The 17,415-nt window shown below is 57.2% G+C and overlaps 1 protein-coding gene across 5 annotated transcripts in view; it reads left to right on the forward strand.

Moving 5' to 3' along the window:
* ZNF385C (zinc finger protein 385C) overlaps positions 1-17,415 on the forward strand; it is a 46,732-nt gene that overhangs the window by 5,863 nt on the left and 23,454 nt on the right. For 2 of the 5 annotated variants that reach the window (XM_072356753.1, XM_072356754.1), the window contains exon 2: positions 7,885-8,133. In XM_072356753.1, coding sequence (XP_072212854.1) covers positions 7,885-8,133 — 249 coding nt within the window. Of the gene's footprint in view, positions 1-2,873; positions 2,929-5,059; positions 5,124-7,884; positions 8,134-16,433; positions 16,577-17,415 lie in introns of those variants that run through there. The other 3 variants (XM_072356756.1, XM_072356755.1, XM_072356757.1) reach the window with 3 other exon arrangements.

Raw genomic sequence — 17,415 nt, forward strand, 5'->3', positions numbered from 1 at the left:
GGGATTGTAGGATCATTAACCTTGGGAAAGAGCCCTCCGACCCATCCGCAACGCTCCCACGTGCAGGTGGGTGCTGCTGGTGTGGGGCCGGGGGGCTCTGCTGTGGTGCTGCTGCTCAGCCTCCCCTCAGACCCAACACGGGGACCCTTCTAAGCCAAGGAGCGCTGTCATGCTGGAGCCAGGCGCTGGTGAAAGGGCCTGTCTTCGAGCAGGAGGGAGCCATAAAGGGCCTATTTGTGTAGCTGGCTTCTTGCAATGTTTTCAGACACAGCCCTCGCATGTTTTCATAACAGCAACGCCTCCACCTCCCGCCGGCTGCCAGCAGCACCGAGCTCAGCTCCATCCTCCACCCTCAGCCCTGGGTGTCCACAGGCCACACCAGGCACTGCAGTGCTGTCCTGCTGTGCATCCGAGCAGTGCCAGCAGCAGTGCTTGAATGGATCGTGACACGTGGAGTCCTGCTCCCATCCCTGTCAGGGCTGTGAGCAGGGAGGGCAGGCACTGGGGTTCTGCTCCAGCACACACCCCGGGTGCACTTCGCACCGTGCCTTGGCTGCCCGCTCCTCTCCCATCCATGGGGTGTCACCGTGCCCAATTGTGGCCCTTGGCCAAGGCGGGCAGTTGTCTGGAGCCCAACCATCACAGGATGTGGCCTTGACAGCACCTCTGCCTTCTGTGCTGTGTGATGCTGCTGCATTACAGTCCTTTACCCCATTGCACCCCGTGGCGCACCCTGTGCCAGCTGCCCGCAGCCCCGTGTTTGCTGTGGGGGAAGATGAGCAACTTTTCATGAATCCATTTACAGATTCCTTTCAGACAGGAAATCTGAACCACTAGAGCTCATTAAATAACGTTAATGGTGCTGCCCAAACAAATATTGGAGCTGCCACCAGCGCTGCCAGCCAGCATGCTTCCTCTCAGCCCTCTCAGAGCAGGGATTTCTCCATGTAATTGAACACATGCGCTTCATCCCAACACCACGACCTCTGCTACCTTGCAGGATGCTCCCAGCACTGAGATGGGGCTCCTGTGGTCCTCAGAACACAGCGGGGACGACCACGGCTGCAGGAGCCCCTGGTGCTATTTTTGGAGGCAACCAAAGGAGACTCCGTGGCTCCTGCAGCCCATTTCTGCCCTCTCCCTTCCAGCAGACACACAGCCCTGGTGCTGACTCCCACACCCTGCCTCCTGCTGACCCCTTCCCAGCAAATGGAAGCTGTGAGGTACGTGGGGGTCTGTCTGAGCACCTGCAATCAGCTCCTGCATGGGGCTGCTGCCCCCCAGGGACGCAGCGGTGGGCCCTCAGGTCCCGCCTGCACGCAGAGCCTGGTTACTAATTGCTGCACAGAAGACATTTCTCATAAGTTTCTTCCACAGGCAGCAGTGAGACTTTGATTCAGCGCTCCTTTGCCTTTCTCTCTCTTTCAGTTTCTTTCTTCCTACCCCAAATAAAGCATCTCTTTTGATCACATCGGGTTCAGGCTCTGTAACGAGCATCTCTGTTTGTGTTGGGCTGTCAGCAGGATAACATGACAACGCGTCTCCTCTCCATCTCGCACACAATGAATTATTTCTTCCACTCTCTCTCTTTGTGCCGTCTCTGGGATAAATTACCGCTGCCAGGATTAGCAGATGGGTTTCTTGTCCTCAGACCCTCACTGACCCGCTGCCCAGCACCGGCCACGTGGCTCCACCGCGGCTGCAGGAGAGTGTTTGTGCAGGGAGACGTCGGGCGGGCTTGAAAGGAAACTGCTCTGCCAGTTTGTTTTCTTTCCTGTGTACGAATGTGTTTGTCTTAAAGGGATGCTGTCACATTAAATATGGAACTGCCAACTGCAGGCATTAAAAAATCATGGGTCGTCCCATTTTCCTTCCTCCCACTCTAAATTCTAAATAAAGCCCAATAACTTTGGGGTTCCTTTCAGTTGTCATCCAGGGAGGCTTCTTCAAGTTCCTCCCAGCAGTCGGGAGCTTCAGAGCCATCACCAGTCGGTGCCATGGAGTGTCAGCAGTGGGGCAGCCCTCCGTGCTGTGCTTGACTCAGAACCCAACTGGGCTTCCTTTGCCTGTCCTTCCCCTGCAGCATTTCGGGTTCCCGGTGGGCACCTCCGTGGGGTGTGTGGTCACAGTAGAAAGGCCCTCGTGGAGTTCTCAGTTTGCTTTGGCTTTTGAGATGGTCGATGCAGCTCCTGCGTGAGTTTAAGCTCTTCTGTGTGCGATCCTGAGATGTAGGAGAAACTTCTGTAGGGATCTGGGCATTGTGATGCAGTCCTGGTGGTGGAATACACAACCTGGGGCCACGAAGGGTCTGCAATCAGGAGGCAGAAGCAATTGATGTAAAAGCCCCGCTCTGCAGCGGGGGTTCAGCAGGGCCAGCCTTGCACTCGGGCTGAGTCCCGCAGTGACTTTTCCTCTAATAAAGCATTTGCTTTGATGCGCTGATTCAGATTTAGGCAGATCGCATTGCAAATATCTTTATTTGATACTGCTGCAATGTCTGGATTTCAAATGTCACTTGCTTAGCACTATGAAATAATTAATTTAGATTGTATTACAGTAGCCTCTAAGACTTAAACTGGAGCTCTCCCGTGTTTGCAGCTGTACGCAGACACCTAAAAACCAAACTCTGCTGCAAAATCTGGTGACCCAAATGAGGCAGAAGGGCAGACAGAGCCCGTGGGTCGCTGTGCTTGCTGCAATTCAAGGCCCCTGAGCTTTGCTTTCCGAGGCTGTGGCACAAAAGGCAGCTGTAGCAGTTTGGGTTTGGCTTTGCTGAGCATGCTGTGTTAGCTGCTGCTCTTCCTGAGCCGAGACTTTGAAAGTTTAATGCGATAATCTGACTCTAAGTCCTGCAAAATGGTAAAGTGCATCCTCCTCCAACCTGCAGCCTGCGAGAGCTGAGTGTGTGTTCCAGACTGCACGATTCTGGTGAGTTTGGGGCGATCTGGAGGTGAGGGTGGGGGCTGTGGGATGGCAGCAGTGGGCGCACGGCACTGAGTGCAGCTGGAGCCCCTCAGTGTGCCCGCTGTCCGGTGGGGATGTTGCCATGTTGTACAGGCAGTGCCTGGATTTAAATGGGGGGGATTTGGGTAAAATAACAAAGTAACTGGCAGTGACCAGGAGAGCCAGCGAGGAGCAGCTCAGCCCAGCCCTGCGGCGGCTGCATCGGGTTGCGCTCCCTGCTCCTAAAATAGAGGGAGCAGCACAGCAGCAGAGCTGTCTGCCAGCACAGCTCCTCTCCGGCAGCAGGAAGAGGATGGAGGGCAGCTGTGCTGCTGTCCTGGCATAGTGCTGCAGATCCCTGCCCTGTACCAACCTGTGCCTGCTCCGCTGCTCACAGCTGTTCCTGGGCAGCTTCGTGCCCTCCCTTTGCTGCAGCAACCTGCATCACTACCATGCCAGCATTGCAGCCATCCCAGAGTCCTGCCCGGCTGCCCTGCTCCCACCGTGCCCCACTGCCAGGGCTGAGTCAGCTGCTAAATAAAGGCCTGGGAACTTAGGGTGGAAACATAGCAAGGACTGCTGAGGGACCTCTGACAGCAGCCCCAGCACAGTGTTGGTGTGCGCTGAGAGCCCGTGGTTTAAGTGTGCACTTTTATAGAGGACATGACTTGTCATGTAGATGCCCTCCATGGCACCAGGTGCGGCACCACGCTGCTGGCATGGGGCCGGGTGCCAAAGCTCTGCGATACCCCGTGGGGTGGAGCAGACCCTCAGCTCCCATGGGTGCAGCATCCACGGCTCTGCCCTGAAGAAACCCCAAAGGATTTCATGATCCTGAAAGTCCCGTGCCAGAAATTCCTCTGCCGGGAGGGCGGCAGCCGGGTGGGATGATGAATGGCTCTCTTCAATCTTTCCTCTCCTGCTGCTCTCTTACGCAGTGCGAACAGTTACAGCTAAACCCCCTGGGACATGAGGTCAGGTCTGCACGGGTGCCACCTTCTGCTTTTATCCACAGTGCTGGGAGAGGGTGGGGGGCACTTCTGGGATCCTTTGCCCCACTGCTGTCCCTGGAGAAGCCGATGAATCAACTTAATGGAGATACTGAGCACAAACTGTGTGACCTTGGGGTAGGAAAGCAGCGCTCCCTGTTTGTTTCCCAGGGCCGGTGGGCATGTCCTATGGTGCTGCTGTGGGATGGCCATGTGTTTCCTGCCCATGTCCCCATCGCTTGGGCTCTGGCTGTCCTCAGGAGCAGGGCTGTGACGTGCTGACTCAGGGAATGCGCCGCGTTAATGATACCAATGTGTAAATGAGAGGACAGGCAATGGGATGTCCCACTGCCCTTCAGAGCGTGGGAATGGGACTGGGGGCTGTGAGGGCTGTCTGATGGTGGGAGGCAGCTGGGTGGTGGTGGTGGGGGGGGCTCTGATGGGTGAAGGATTCCTCATGTGCCCTGTGCCAGCAGCCGGCCCCAAGCTCAGAGTAATCCTTGCTTTGACGAGAGATGGTTTATGTGCTGATCCCAAAACGTGCCTCGCCCCGGCATTAGCAGAACATATGCTGGGTGTGTGGGGAGGATGGGGGGGTGTTTGTATGCCATGTTATGAAATACTGAGTACGATGTGGGCACGGTGAGGACTCTCTGTGCTCGGACCCCATCTGCTCAGCCCACATCCTGGGCTGTCTGGGCATCTCTGTGCTGGCAGCTCTGCTGTACTCTGCCCTCCCGTGGGCAGGGCATGGCCAGCTTCCCCCCCGGCCTGAGCCTGGCACCTTCTGATGAAGCTGCTGGGGTCATTGTCAAGGTCTGACCTTCGAGACAGCCCAGGAAGCTTCCCCGTCTCCTCATTCACAAATAGAGCTGATGTCAGGTGCACTCGCCCCGCTGTTGGCTCAAGGTAACTCCCCCAGTGACAGCCCCCTGCCAGTTGGCACCTGCTGTCCCGCGTGACGCCCAGGGCCGTGCGGAACTTGCTGAGAGCAGGCACTGAGCTGCCGGTGCTCACGCAGGCACTGACTGCTGATGAGGGCTGATTTAGTGGCGATCGAACCGCACACAAAGCGTCCCTTGGAACCTGAGCCAAACGTTGGGAGCGCAGCAGGCAGCGCCGGGGCGGCCGCGCTCACGGAGCAGCCAGACTGCAAGCAGCCGTGTGGGGTCGGGCTGCGGCTTCAGCCAGGTAAGGGCTGGCGTGGGGTGGGCAGCACATTGCCTTGTGCTGAGCATGGGGCACCCCCAGAGCACGGGGCTGTGGCACGAATGGGCTCCGGGTGTGAGCTGAGCACCACCGAGTGGGGCACTGAAAGCGATGAGCACAAACGTGATGCTGTGACTCTTTGCTGGGTAAAGGGCTGTGGTGTTTCCTGGCTTTCCTGCAGATCTTTGCAAAACCGAGCAGGGCAATTGCAAATAAGGTTGTTGCTTGCAGGGGGGGTTTGGTGACAGCTGTTAGGGTGACTTTCATGCTAATTGTTCTATTTCTGTTGCTTTTATTCAGTATTATATGCCCTCGAGCACAGATAAAGCAGATTCAAGGTTATGAAATTATGGGAACTCAAATCAGATTTTTGTTTTCTTATTCCTAGCAAATTCACCCAAGCTTCAGGGTGAGGTGCTCTGCTGCTCTCATCCAGCACTGCTGGGTGGGACTGACCTTGGGTGCTGCTCAGCTCCATGGCAGATGCGGTTTTGCTGAGGTTGTGGCTGTGCCTGTGGTGTCAGTTGTGCTCAGGCCCCACAGAACAATTGTGGGATGCAGGAAGGGGCCTGGTGTATGGGAACTGTTGAGTCACAGCCTGAAGCACTGATTGATCACTTGGGGATCACCTAGGACCCAGTCAGCCCTGGGAGCACAGGTGAAGGCAACTCAGTGGTGTGACCAGAAGGGGTGGAACCCGGCTGCACCTCTCTTAGACCCCATTGAAGTGCTGCCACTGGGGGAGGGTCTTTGGTTGTAGATTCCTTCCTTGTGAGCCTCGATTTCCAGAGATGGGTGAGCACTTTTCCCTTTACAACACCATCCCGTTTGTGTTAGTCCCTTTTGCTATTTCATTTCTGCATTGCCTTTCTGCCATGTTAATCTTTCAGATTGGAGCACCTGGCAATGGGTGCCTGTGGGCTGCAGGGGGCCAGAGCCCCAGGGACAAACCTGAGTGGGTGCTTTGGCTGCAGCCATGTGGAGCTCTGGCTGGGATGTGTGACACCCTGGGGCAGTGTGGTCAGAGCTGTCCTCAGGTCATCAACATCAGAATTGAGGTGAAGGACCAAATATCTCTTGTCAGCTCCTCACTTAAAGGCTGGAGTGCATAAATGTGTCTGCTATCAGTCATGGGGACGCAGCTCCTCTGCACACGCACGTGGTTGTTTGAGCCACGAAAGGCCAAATTTACGGTCCTGATACCTGAGAAGCAGAACGGGCCCTGAAGGCACAGGAGAAATTAAGTGAATGAGACGGGTGCTTTATGCGATTAGGACGGACCTTTTAAACGCTGCAATGGGAGCTGGCCCAGGAGCCTCAGTCTAATCAAAGCAACAGCAGTTCCTTTTTATAAGATGAAGGGGCTTTTGGGGATACTTTGTCCGCACAACGTTCCAATTATAGCTCTGCATCCCTGGATGTAGTTGCATTAAAAATACCCTCAGAGGGAGCACTCCGAGTGTGCCCAGGAACCTCTGCTGCCGTGTGTCCCTCTGTGCCCCCAGCTCCCCATCCTGGTGGGGATGTGTGTTTTCTCTCCTTTTCCACTGGAGCTGAAGTTGAGCTTCAGGAAAAATCCCAAGATCTTGAGAGAGAACCCGGAGTGCTCCGGTTCCTCTGCCAAGAAGTAGATTTACTTATTTTTAATGTCAAGTTCCTTTTATGCTTTGCTTAGAGTTTTTAGCTGGTGAAGCAGCAGCTTGAGGATCTTATTGGCGGCACTTTTGGCCAATCATGGCATAACTCGGGCGGATCTAGCACAGCTGGAACACGCTGCCAGCCCGGTCCTGAGCACTGCTCCCGAGGTGACAGGAGGGCTGTGGGATTAGGTCCGATTTTGGGGTTGTTTCCAGGCTCTGTCCCCGAAGAGGGGCGGAAGGACGGGCGCAGCCACGCACCGCTATGGGACGGGCAGAGGAACGGACCCGTCCAGCTGTTCGCTGCCCCCCTCCCCTCCCTCGTTTTCCATCACTTTCGACCGCTCCAGAGGTGAAAAGAAGCGCAGAGCGGCCGCGCCATCGTGAGGCTGCGGGCTGAAGCTGCGCGGCTCTGCGGCCCGGTCCGTGCGCCTCGCGAGTCCGAGCGCCGCGTCTGCTGCCATATCGCACATCGCTGTGCAATGTGACTTTGGGGCCCATCTCGTCGCCCCCGGCACCCCTATCCCTGCGGGTGGCCCCCGGGTGCCGGCGCCGGGGCTGCGTGCCTGCGTGTGCTCGGCATGGGCAGCTGCCGGCTCCCTGCGGTAACGGGATCTCAGGGCTCGGGTGACCTTCATCTCCCCACGGCTCCGCTCTGGGTGTCCCAGCGGTTCCCACCTCAAGGTCATCTCCAAGAACCCAGGCAGCGGGGACGGCGCATCTGTAGAGCACAGCCAAGGGCTGTCCCCAGTGACCCCCGGCTCCACGAGAAGCTCCTCCCTGTGCCGTCTCTGCGCAGGGCTCGAGCTGCTGATGCATGTAGATGCCGTTCACTTGGGACAGGCACCTATTTGATGTGGGCAAGAAAGTGCTTGAGGGAACAGTGCCTGCGGGGAGGGTGGGCTGTGGGACAGCGCGCAGCCCCCCCCCCCCCCCCCCCAGCTGAGTTTGTTGGCTGTATTGAGCTGGTTTCATCCATCTCTGCCTTTGGTCCATCTACGGAGCCGTCTGGCAGCAAACAAGAGGCTTTAGCAGATGTGGGCTGTGTTTCTCCACCTCACCTGGTCCATCTGTCCTGATGGTGGGTCTGTCTTTCCTCCCCACAGGCATGAAGCGACCCCTGAGCCCATCCCACAGCCCTGAGAGCAGTTTGCAGCTGGTGGAGGTGACCAGCTGCCCGCCCGGCCCTCCCGAGCAGCGCATGAAGAGGGAGAAGAAGCACCAATCGTTCACACTCTGCGAGGTCTGCAACATCCAGCTGAACTCAGCCGCGCAGGCGCAGATCCACTACAACGGGAAGTCCCACCAGAAGCGCCTCAAACAGCTCAACAAGGGCAAGATGCCAGCAGCCCAAGGTAGGAGCTGGGCTGGTGCTGCCCGGGGAGCTGCTCAGGGCTGGCTGCTCTGTGGGTACAGCTCGGGGATGCTGCGTTGTGTCCTTGGTGCCTCTTGCTGCCCTCTCTGAGCTGTGGGGACTTTCTGACCCCATTGTCACTGCTGTCCTGGTCGGCTTTGTTTGGCTCTGTAGGATGGATGGATGCACAGATGTGTGCTGTCCATCGTGCTGGTTGCTGGCAGGTGCATCCCAGGAGCATGGTTTTGTTGGATGATATTTGTCATTATTTCTGAGGGGTCGTTCCTGTGCACAGGGAGGGGCTGTGCTGTGCCTGTCCCCAGGCCCTGCAGTGCCACCAGGCCTGGTGCACCTTGCATATAGGATGGGAGCTTGCAAGGACTCATTGCCATCTGCTGGCATTCACCTGACCTGCTCTCTCCACAGCTGATTGCTGCAGGTTTTTTCCTGCATGAGAGCAGTAAAATGTGCCAATAAATGTCACCCTGCAATAAGGGTTGACTACAACTGAGGGTTTGGGTGTGTTAAACAGCAAACCAAAGGATCTGGTTCTCCCTGGGGCCTGGCAGTGCTGGGGCTGTGCCCATTGCCCTGAGCTGGGGCATCTCTGGGCTCTGTCAGCATTTGGGGACTGAGCTGCAGCCTCCTGGGCTGCTTCCTGTGACTGTCCTTCTCTTATGGACTCATTACTCACTGGATTCATGTGCTGAGGTCACCCAAGCGCTTCAGTGACTGACTGGTGCCTCTACCTGGAGTGAGGCTGTGCTGAGAGGATAGCAGCGCTGATCTCCTGTAACACCACATCTCATGGTTGCACCCTGCTGTGGTTCTGTTGCTCATGTGGTGTTGCCCCTCTAGATGTTGTTCTGAAGAGCAATAAGAAGTCACCAGTCCTATTTTGCTGCCAGGAAGTGTTTGTTTAATAACATTTAAGCTGTTGGCAAATAAACATGCGAAGCTTTTGCAAACACAAAGCAGCAAGCAGTGGGCTCTGGGGTAAAATGTGTCACTTGTGGCTGGCTCACAGATGGGCCAGAAGGATGCACAGTGCAGCACAGTGCTGGGCATGGCTGTGGGTGAGGGTCTGGCTGCAGTGCAGACCCGGGGGAGGAGCCCACAGAGATTCTTGCTCCCGCTCTTGCTAAAGACCGTGCAGGCTGGAGCCATAAATTCCTAGCATGGCAGCTGTCATCTGTGTGCCAAATCCTGCGCTCCCCGGTGGTGGTTTTGTTTGAGCAAGGCCCGGGATATGCAAAGGAGCTGCTCTGTTTATCATCATTTACTGACAGATGGAAATATTGCCTGCTATGTTAATGGGAACGGAGCTCATAAATTCCAGCCCGCAGCTTCCAGGCTGTGCCCTGGGCCCGGTTACGGCTCGATGGGTGGATGCCATTGGCACGTTCCTGCCGAGCCAAGGAATCCCACTGCGTGCTGCCCTTGGCATGCCAGGTGAAGCCCAAAGTGCTCATGCAGGGCAGCCACTCGCTCGTGCAGGGGGATCGCAGCAGCATCTGCTCCTTGCTCCGTCCCATCCCATGCTGTCCCCAGCAGGGCTCTGTGCTGCAGCCCGCTCATCTGGAGCTGACCTTCTCCTCCACGCTGCTGTTTAGAAATGTCACTTCCAGCTTTGTCACTGGCAACCTCTGCCAACCTCCCAGAGCGTGAGCCTGTGAGAGCGTGTGGCTGCGAATGACAAACTGGGGCTGGGACCGAACTGATGTGATGCTCACATCCCCTCATTGCCAGTCAGCATGCCTGGTGCCATCCTGCCCTGCAATGTCCCTGCAGTGTCCCAGCACATGCTGAGCGGAGGGCAGGCTGACGTGCCAGAGCTGGAGCAGCTCAGGGGGAGGAGCCGGTTATTAAAGGCGCTGCATTAAGTGATATAATTGAGTTAGACAAAGACAGAATATTCCTCTGAGCCGGAATCTCCGTCTCGTGCTGACATCCGCAGCTACATCAAAGGCAGCTCTCAGTGGCGCTGCGAGATGCGCGCTGCTCCCCCCCGGCACCGAGCAGCTCTTCCTGCAAAGGCTGTAATCACTCACAGAGCGTGGAGCAAAGCTGGGGAGGAGCGTGGCTGGCAGACAGATGCAGTAATCAGTGTTATTGCAATTTATTTGCTCTATGCCAGAAAGACCCCCGACTTAAAAACAAATTATCGTTCACTGGGCATTTTCCAACAGAGCGCATCGCCGTTCTGTTGTCTCGTGTTGAATTGCTGAGCAGGCAGCAATTGGGTGTTGGGTGCCCACAGATGAAGGATGCTTTCATGTTGCAGATGCCAACTCAAACCCAAGTGGGTCACGAGTGCTTTAATTACTGCCTGGGACTGTCAGAGGTGTCCAAATTAGCTCTGTTTGCTGTCACTGCTACCCAAAAGGAGCAGACCACATCAATGTTGGTGCTGGATAAAGATGCGCCTCCCCACCCAAACATCTGCAGGCTGTACAATGTGCTGCTGTGCAGGGCAGGCAGGGCTGGGCCAACCCCAGGGTCTGGCTGTGGCCGCTGACACTGAGTGCCACTGTGTGCCCCAAAGCCCCAAACCTTCACTCCAGAGCTCTCCTTGCGGCTCCCTTGGGCACCTTTCTACCTGCCTCAGCAGCACAGCACCAAAATAACTTTTCCTTACAAAGCAAAATAATTCAGGTTTCCTCAATTAGCTGCTGCCATGTCTGTCCGCGCGTGTTTGCAGAGCAGAAGGGTTTGAGATGCGCAGAGAAATCGCTGTGACAGCTTCAGCATCGCTCCAGCTCTGCAGCAGAGGGAACGGCCGCTGGGGGGGCGTGGGGAGGTTGGGGTCAGCCGGGGGGGCTGGGGTGGCAGATTGGCGGTGCTGCACATTGTGGTGCTGGGTTTGGGGTCGTGCAGGAGGCTCAGTGTGCTGCCTATGGACTGAGAGCAGACAGACCCCGGGTACTGACTCCAGATCACAAAGCTGAGCCTGGCAAACCAGTACTGACATAGTGCTGCACCACGGGGAGGAGCCCTGGGTGGGGTGAGGGCAGTGCTGGATGGATGAAGTTGGTTTGTCTGGTGTCAGTTCTGGTGTGAAGCAAGATGTTGGGAGCCAGCAAATGGAGGTTCCCTGCAGCTTTTGCACTGAGCGGATAGGGCTGGCTCAGAGCTGTGCTTTTTGCTGGGCTGGGATAATCCTGCTGGTAGTTGGGTTCGGAGAGCCCTCCTCATCTCCATCTGGAGAAGCAGGGCCCTGACGTGCTCTGACTGGGGGCAGTGGCTGCTGCTCTGCATCCCAAAGGTCAGCACATGGGGCGCTTCCTCCGCCTTCTGCAGCTCCGTGCTATCAGATCTCCTCAGCTGCTGCTTACCAAGAAAATGATGAGCTCCCAGTTAGTGCTGCATGGCTGGGGCAGAGGTGCCCATGGTGTGGGTGCTGCTGCAGAGCCCACCGAGCTGCACCAGAGTGCTGCAGAGGGGATGGTCGGCTCCTCTGTCCTCCCCTTGAGTTCCCGTGGTGCCTTTTCCCACTTAGGGGTCTTTTAGGAGAAATTTGGCAGGGAGAGCAAAGGGTACAGAAGGGTACAGCTGGCCCCTGAGATGTGCTCGCAGCGCGCTGCCTGGCATGGCCCAGTGCGTCCGTGATGGTAACGTCAGCTGATGGGATTAGCTGCAGATATCAGGGCACGGCAGGCTCCGCTCCGCCTCCGCTGGGCGACTGGAAGGGCACTCCTGCTTCCCCCAAGCCTCCATGTGTGTACATATACATGTATACGTATATACAATATACTTATATATACTTCTTATGTTATGTATTTCTTCACTCCATCCAACCTTCCCTCGGGGCCCCCCAGCACATGGAAGGGTCTCTGATGTTTGGCTGCGCTGTGCCCATTGGTGGCACAACACAAACAGAGCTCACAGCTTGAGCTTCTGTGAACGCAGTGAAGGCAAACACACACAGCCCCACTCACTGCCCTCGGCTGCTCCCTTCAGCATCGTATCGTGGGAGCCCACGCTGCAGTGATCCCACAGCACAGCACAGCACAGCTGATGTATGGGAGCACCGTGGGCACTGCCCCGGCTCTGTGCATTGCTCTGCAGGAGGGAAGAGAGGGGCACACACAGCTGCGATGAAACCAAGAGCAGCGCTGGGAAGAGGTGGGTAGGACGGAGCAGGATCTGCGCGAGCACAGGCTTGTGGGTAGCGTGAAGCTGTCAGTGTGATTTAGGGCCGGCTGCTCGAGCTGGTTTATGTTCCCAGACAGTAAGTCGTAAGCAATAGACCATTTTCTATGAAGAGATGATCTCCCCTCGTCACGCTCTGTGTCATTTTCCCGGGGTCATCTCTCCTTCCTGTGAGATGCTGCGTGTGCAGGGGGAGAAATCTGGATTGGGGCAATCAGAGGGAACTGCAGCAGCCCAAAGCACAGCAAGGCTCTGCCACACTGCCCGCTCACTGCAGCCCCGCAGGGCTGGGCACAAGGCACAGGGTCAGCTGCTGCTCCAGGTCTGTGCTGTGGTTCTGGGGCTGCCATGGACTCACTGCCCCGCTGAGCACTGCGGGTGTTTTGGGGCACTGTTAGCTCCTGGGAGCAGGACCGTGTTATATTCACCACCAACAGCCTTGGAAGTAATTAGAGCACCTGTGCACAGCCTGATGGGTGCATCCCTGTGCAGCACCTCTGCTCAGAGCAGGGCTGCCACTGAGCAATGCTTGTTGTGCTGCTCTGCAGGGACAGTCCCAGTCTGCAGTGGGTGTGTGGGGGGGTCCCTCTCCTCCTAAATCAAAGGGAAAATATGACACAGTCTCTGAAACCCTTCAGGTGTAATTTCCGTGCCTGCTCCAAGCAATTAAATAGTTTTAGGTCATCTGTTTCTCCACCTATTTGCAGCCCTGTCCTGGATACCTCTGTAATTAGGCACCTCACTTTGAAAGGAGAGAATTAACTCAGGGGTCAGAGCAGAGAGTACCCAACCCACAGCTCTGTGTGGGCGCCCAGCTCTGTGCCCTGGTTGGGTGGCACCGCGTGGGGCCCAGTTTGATGGCAGAGGACATGGGGAGCCCACTGCTCTGCTTCCTGCAGCGCTGCCCGGGCAGCTGTCACAGTCCTGTCGGTACAGGGAGAACATTTTGAGAGCACCTGTTTCTTTTTTTCTTTTGAGGTGGATCCTTACTAAAATGGGGAGGAAAATAATGATTTGATGCCTTGTACTGCAACAAAAAGAGCGTGAATGGAGTGTTTCCATCGCTGAGACTTCTCCTGGGAGCTGGGAACAATGAAAGGGCGATGTTGTCGTCTGCTCCTGACACGGTGCAGATGAAAGCAGCAGAGAACAGCTCAGCCCAGGTGCTGCTGCGGGCACGGGCAGCACGAGGAGACCCTCCGTGGGGTGAGCTGGGGTTAAACATCAGCGCTGCGGTGGAGGTCCCGCACTGATCCTGGCCATGGTTCCACTGCAGTAAGCGGCACCACTTTGCCCTTTGTTTGGATGAGTGCACACACAAATCTCCAGGAAGAATTCGTTTAAAAAACTCAATGAATGACTTATTTCATTAAAGGATCAAGGGATCCCGGCTTTAAAAACAACCTGTACGGTTTTGACCGGCAGCAAACCCCCTCCTCTTTGTGTGGAAGCCTCCAGGGGAACTCAGCTCTCCAAATCTGTGATCTCCCCCCGGGGGCTGGGAGCAGGAAGGTCAGCGCTGCCCTCCTGTACCCACCGCCGCTCACTGCACGCCTGAGCCGCTGCACTTATGGCTGCACTCAAATTACAGAGCAGAAGGAAAAACGATACGGGTCCTCCAGGTGTATCGCTGCTGATCCTATCTGGCGTCTTTCACCCCCAAATTATATCCTAAATCCTCGAGAACAAAGCCGGCCAGGAAGCCCCGTCAGTCCTGAGGGAAGCTTCCTGCTGGCGCTTCATCCCTCTGTCTCCTTTCTGATTTATATAGAAGCTCTTTGCTGGATGGGGTTGGTGTTTTCGGGCTGCTTTGGGAGACTGCAAACTTCTGGTCCTGCCCGTGCAGCGATGCTGAGTGCAGTGGGGTTCAGCATAACCCCTTTAAACCAGTTCCAGGAGCCTGTCCTCACCCAGAGTCTGCTGACACCTGTGCCACCAGAGCCACCACTGCCCAAACGGGAGAGCAGTGGAGGAGCACCTTTGTTCCAGATCCGTGGAGCCAGAAGTGCCCTCACCCTACACATGGCCACCAGGAGGGAAGGACGCTGCAGGGATTGCAGTGGTGTAGGCAGCCCCACATCTTTGCAGAGAAACCCCTCACTTCCATCACCATTCCTTCCTCCTCGCGCTCTGCCATTGGGGCCCAGAATTTGGTCAACAATCTGGTGCCGCACCTGGCACAGCGATGCCTGTTGGCACTGCTTTTATTTGGGGCACTGGTGCTATTTGGCCTTTTGCAGCCACTGTGAAGCCCCAGGCACCCCCGTCCCACAGCGGCTGCTTGGAGAAGGAGCAGCTCCACACTGTGCTCTGCTGGGTGCCGGGCAGAGCAGGTTGGGGACCCGGTGGGAGGACGTGTGTCACTGCCCCATACAAATATAGCAAACTATGCAGGCCGGACCCACGGCTGCGTGTGGGGGAATTCCAGCCACCAGCTGCAGCTGGGCAGGGGAGGGCAGGGGGCGTTAATAGCAGTGGTCTGTAATCAGTACCTGCAATTAGCATCTCCTCCAGCTGGCTGCAGAGGCTCAGCCATAAAGCGCCGCGCCGGCCCACGCTGCATTTCTCTCCCACCCCTTCATTTCTTGCCGTGGTCATTCTGTCCCAGTCCTCCCTGTGTACTGGGCTGAGCTCAGCGCCGAGCAGAGCGTTACTTGTCGGTCACATCACGGGGCAGAACTCCGGGCTGGGCTGCAGGGCGCCGGGCACCGCTCAGCAGGGGGTGACCCCGAGCTCCCCCCCATCGGGTGTCAGCCCCGTCCTCGTGGTCTTTACACCTCCGCGTTCCCTCTGCCTAATGCTCGCTGGCAGTAATGCCAAACTGCTGCTGACATTAAACAAATTAATATCAGGTTTAAATAGCCTGCTGGGAGTTGGCAGCGGGTGCTCCGGACCCAGCTGTCAATTCCAGATTAGCGAGTGCCCGGCTAAACTTACCTCTGCTAATGACCCTGAAAGCAATACCCTGTGCCCGGCGTGATGCTGCAGCACCAAAACATCAGAACCTGCCCCAGAAGTGCCCACTGGGGCAGCAGCACCTCGGAGTTGGAGTGTTTTGCTGTTTATGCTCCTGCTCTGCTTATACCTGAAGGAGACGCTTCTGCCCGAAGCTTTGAATTGTCTGCATGAAGAAAGTATTTAAATTCCTCCCAGTTCTCTCCTTCCTTTCATCCCTGGGCTGCACGGGGGCTGACAAGATTGCTTTCTTCTTTTCACAAGCAGCTTTTTCATCGTTTCTCCCTTTAAAAGGCACTGTGCAATCAGGTCGTGAAGCTCTCCTCCCAAGCAGCTGCTGAGGCTGAGCTCAGCCCAGGCAGTGTTCTCTGTGCCCCAGCTTCGCTGATAGAAATGGGGGGGGAACCACAAAGCTGTGGGGTTCACACAGAGCATGGGATGCAGCAGCTGGGGAAGCCCCCAGTGCCAGCCCCACCACACTGACTCCCACGCAGCATTGCCTTTAATTTTTCCTTTAAAGGGGGAATTGGGTGTAAAATGGAGCTTGGGCCCAAGTGTGGCTGGGAGCTGTGGTTCGGGGTGCTGCACTGGGCAGGGTGGGGGCCTGGGCAGCTCTTTGGAATGATGAAAAGGGGTGAGAGGTGGCGTGGGGTGAGCCTTGTGTCTCGAAAACCCCTGGGCCTGCAGAAGCTGCTTGGGATCTAAACCTGGAATGTGTGCGGACACATCAAGGACGTGGTTGGCCTCTGGGCACGAGGGGCTCCTGCTGCAAGGAGCTGCTCTGCTCAGCCCGTGCACCGCAGCCGTGCTGCCCTCAGGGGCTGGGAAGGTTCTGGGGGCTCCCAGCCGGGGCTACCGGGGCCGTCACCCCCTCCCCAAGCAGACGGGCACGGCTGCACCCCGTCCCCTTCCCCATAACAGTGTCTGCGGGGGGGCGGTCTCGGGCACTCGGAGGGGGCGAGGAGAAGCGCGTCTGGGGGCGCGCAGCCGAGCGGTTGCAGGATCCTCGTCTTCGCTCCAAGTTTCTTTGCTTTGGCAGCCCTGGAGTTTACTCTGAGCCAGGCTTGGAAAGAAAAGAGCACTTGTGCTTAGCTCCGGGGAAGGGGAGGAGGAGCAGCGGGGAGAGGGGCACCGCGGCGCGGCTCCTGCGCTCCCTCCCACCCGGTTCCAAGCGAATCCCGTCCCTGGGTCGGGCCCTCCCCGGCAGAGGCTGCGGCCGGGCGGGGCGGTGGGCGCGGAGCTCCGCGGGGTGCGAGGCTCAGAGCGCGGCCCCCGCCGCCGTGCAGCCGCGTGAAGCAGCGCAGGGAGGGAGAGACGCGGATCCAAAATGCTCTTAGGTGGGTACGGCGCGGCTCCGCTCCCCGCGGCATCGCGCTCCCGTCGCTCCGCGTGGCAGCGGGTGGGAGCGGTGCGGGGCTCCGTACGGCGGGGGGGAGCGGAGGGTGGTTCTACGCGGCCCCGGCAGCGCTGCGGATCGCTCCGGGCTCGGCCAGGTGTGCGGTGCGGGGCCGGTGGGTCCGTCCGGCGGGACGGTGCGGGTGGGATCGGAGCCCTGTGCCGGCACTGCCTTTGGCGGCGCTACCTGAGCAGATGCAGAGAAGTCACGGTGTACGTCGGTGTTTGCTTTTTTTAATGTTATTTCTGTATTGCTCTGCTGACATTGTGGGGAACGGATTGTCTTTTGTTTTTTTTCCCCTTTGCCGTTTTGACCACGGGCTCAACTCCCAGTAGCGAAAAACTGACGCGGATTATTTCCTGCTGGGAGAGAGCTACAGAAATAAGGTGGAATTTCGGGCACGGCGGCTCAGGGGTGGCTGAGGCTGAGCGCTGAGCTCTTCACCTGTAGGGCCCTTCCCATGCCCTCTCCTGCTCCCACTGGGGCTTTGCCGCGCTTAATCGCCATCGTTACGTTTTCTTCTTTCAAAGCGAATCAGATCCTCGTTGTTCCCCATTTCCATCGTGCCCGAAACGCCATTGAAGAGCCGTTCTGTCCTTTGAAGCATCCGAGCGCCGTGTCGTGCACCCACAGCCCCGTCCCTCCCCTGCCCCAGCACACACGCAGCCTTCTTTCTTCAGCTCTCAGCCTGCTAAGCCTAATTACTTGTGGGATTCAAGCTGAGTTGGATTCGCTGCATCTTATTGATTTTTCCCAGTGCTGCGAAAAAGAGGAAGGAGC

The sequence above is a fragment of the Excalfactoria chinensis genome, chromosome 24 (genome assembly GCF_039878825.1).
Source record: "Excalfactoria chinensis isolate bCotChi1 chromosome 24, bCotChi1.hap2, whole genome shotgun sequence".
Taxonomy (NCBI): domain Eukaryota; kingdom Metazoa; phylum Chordata; class Aves; order Galliformes; family Phasianidae; genus Excalfactoria; species Excalfactoria chinensis.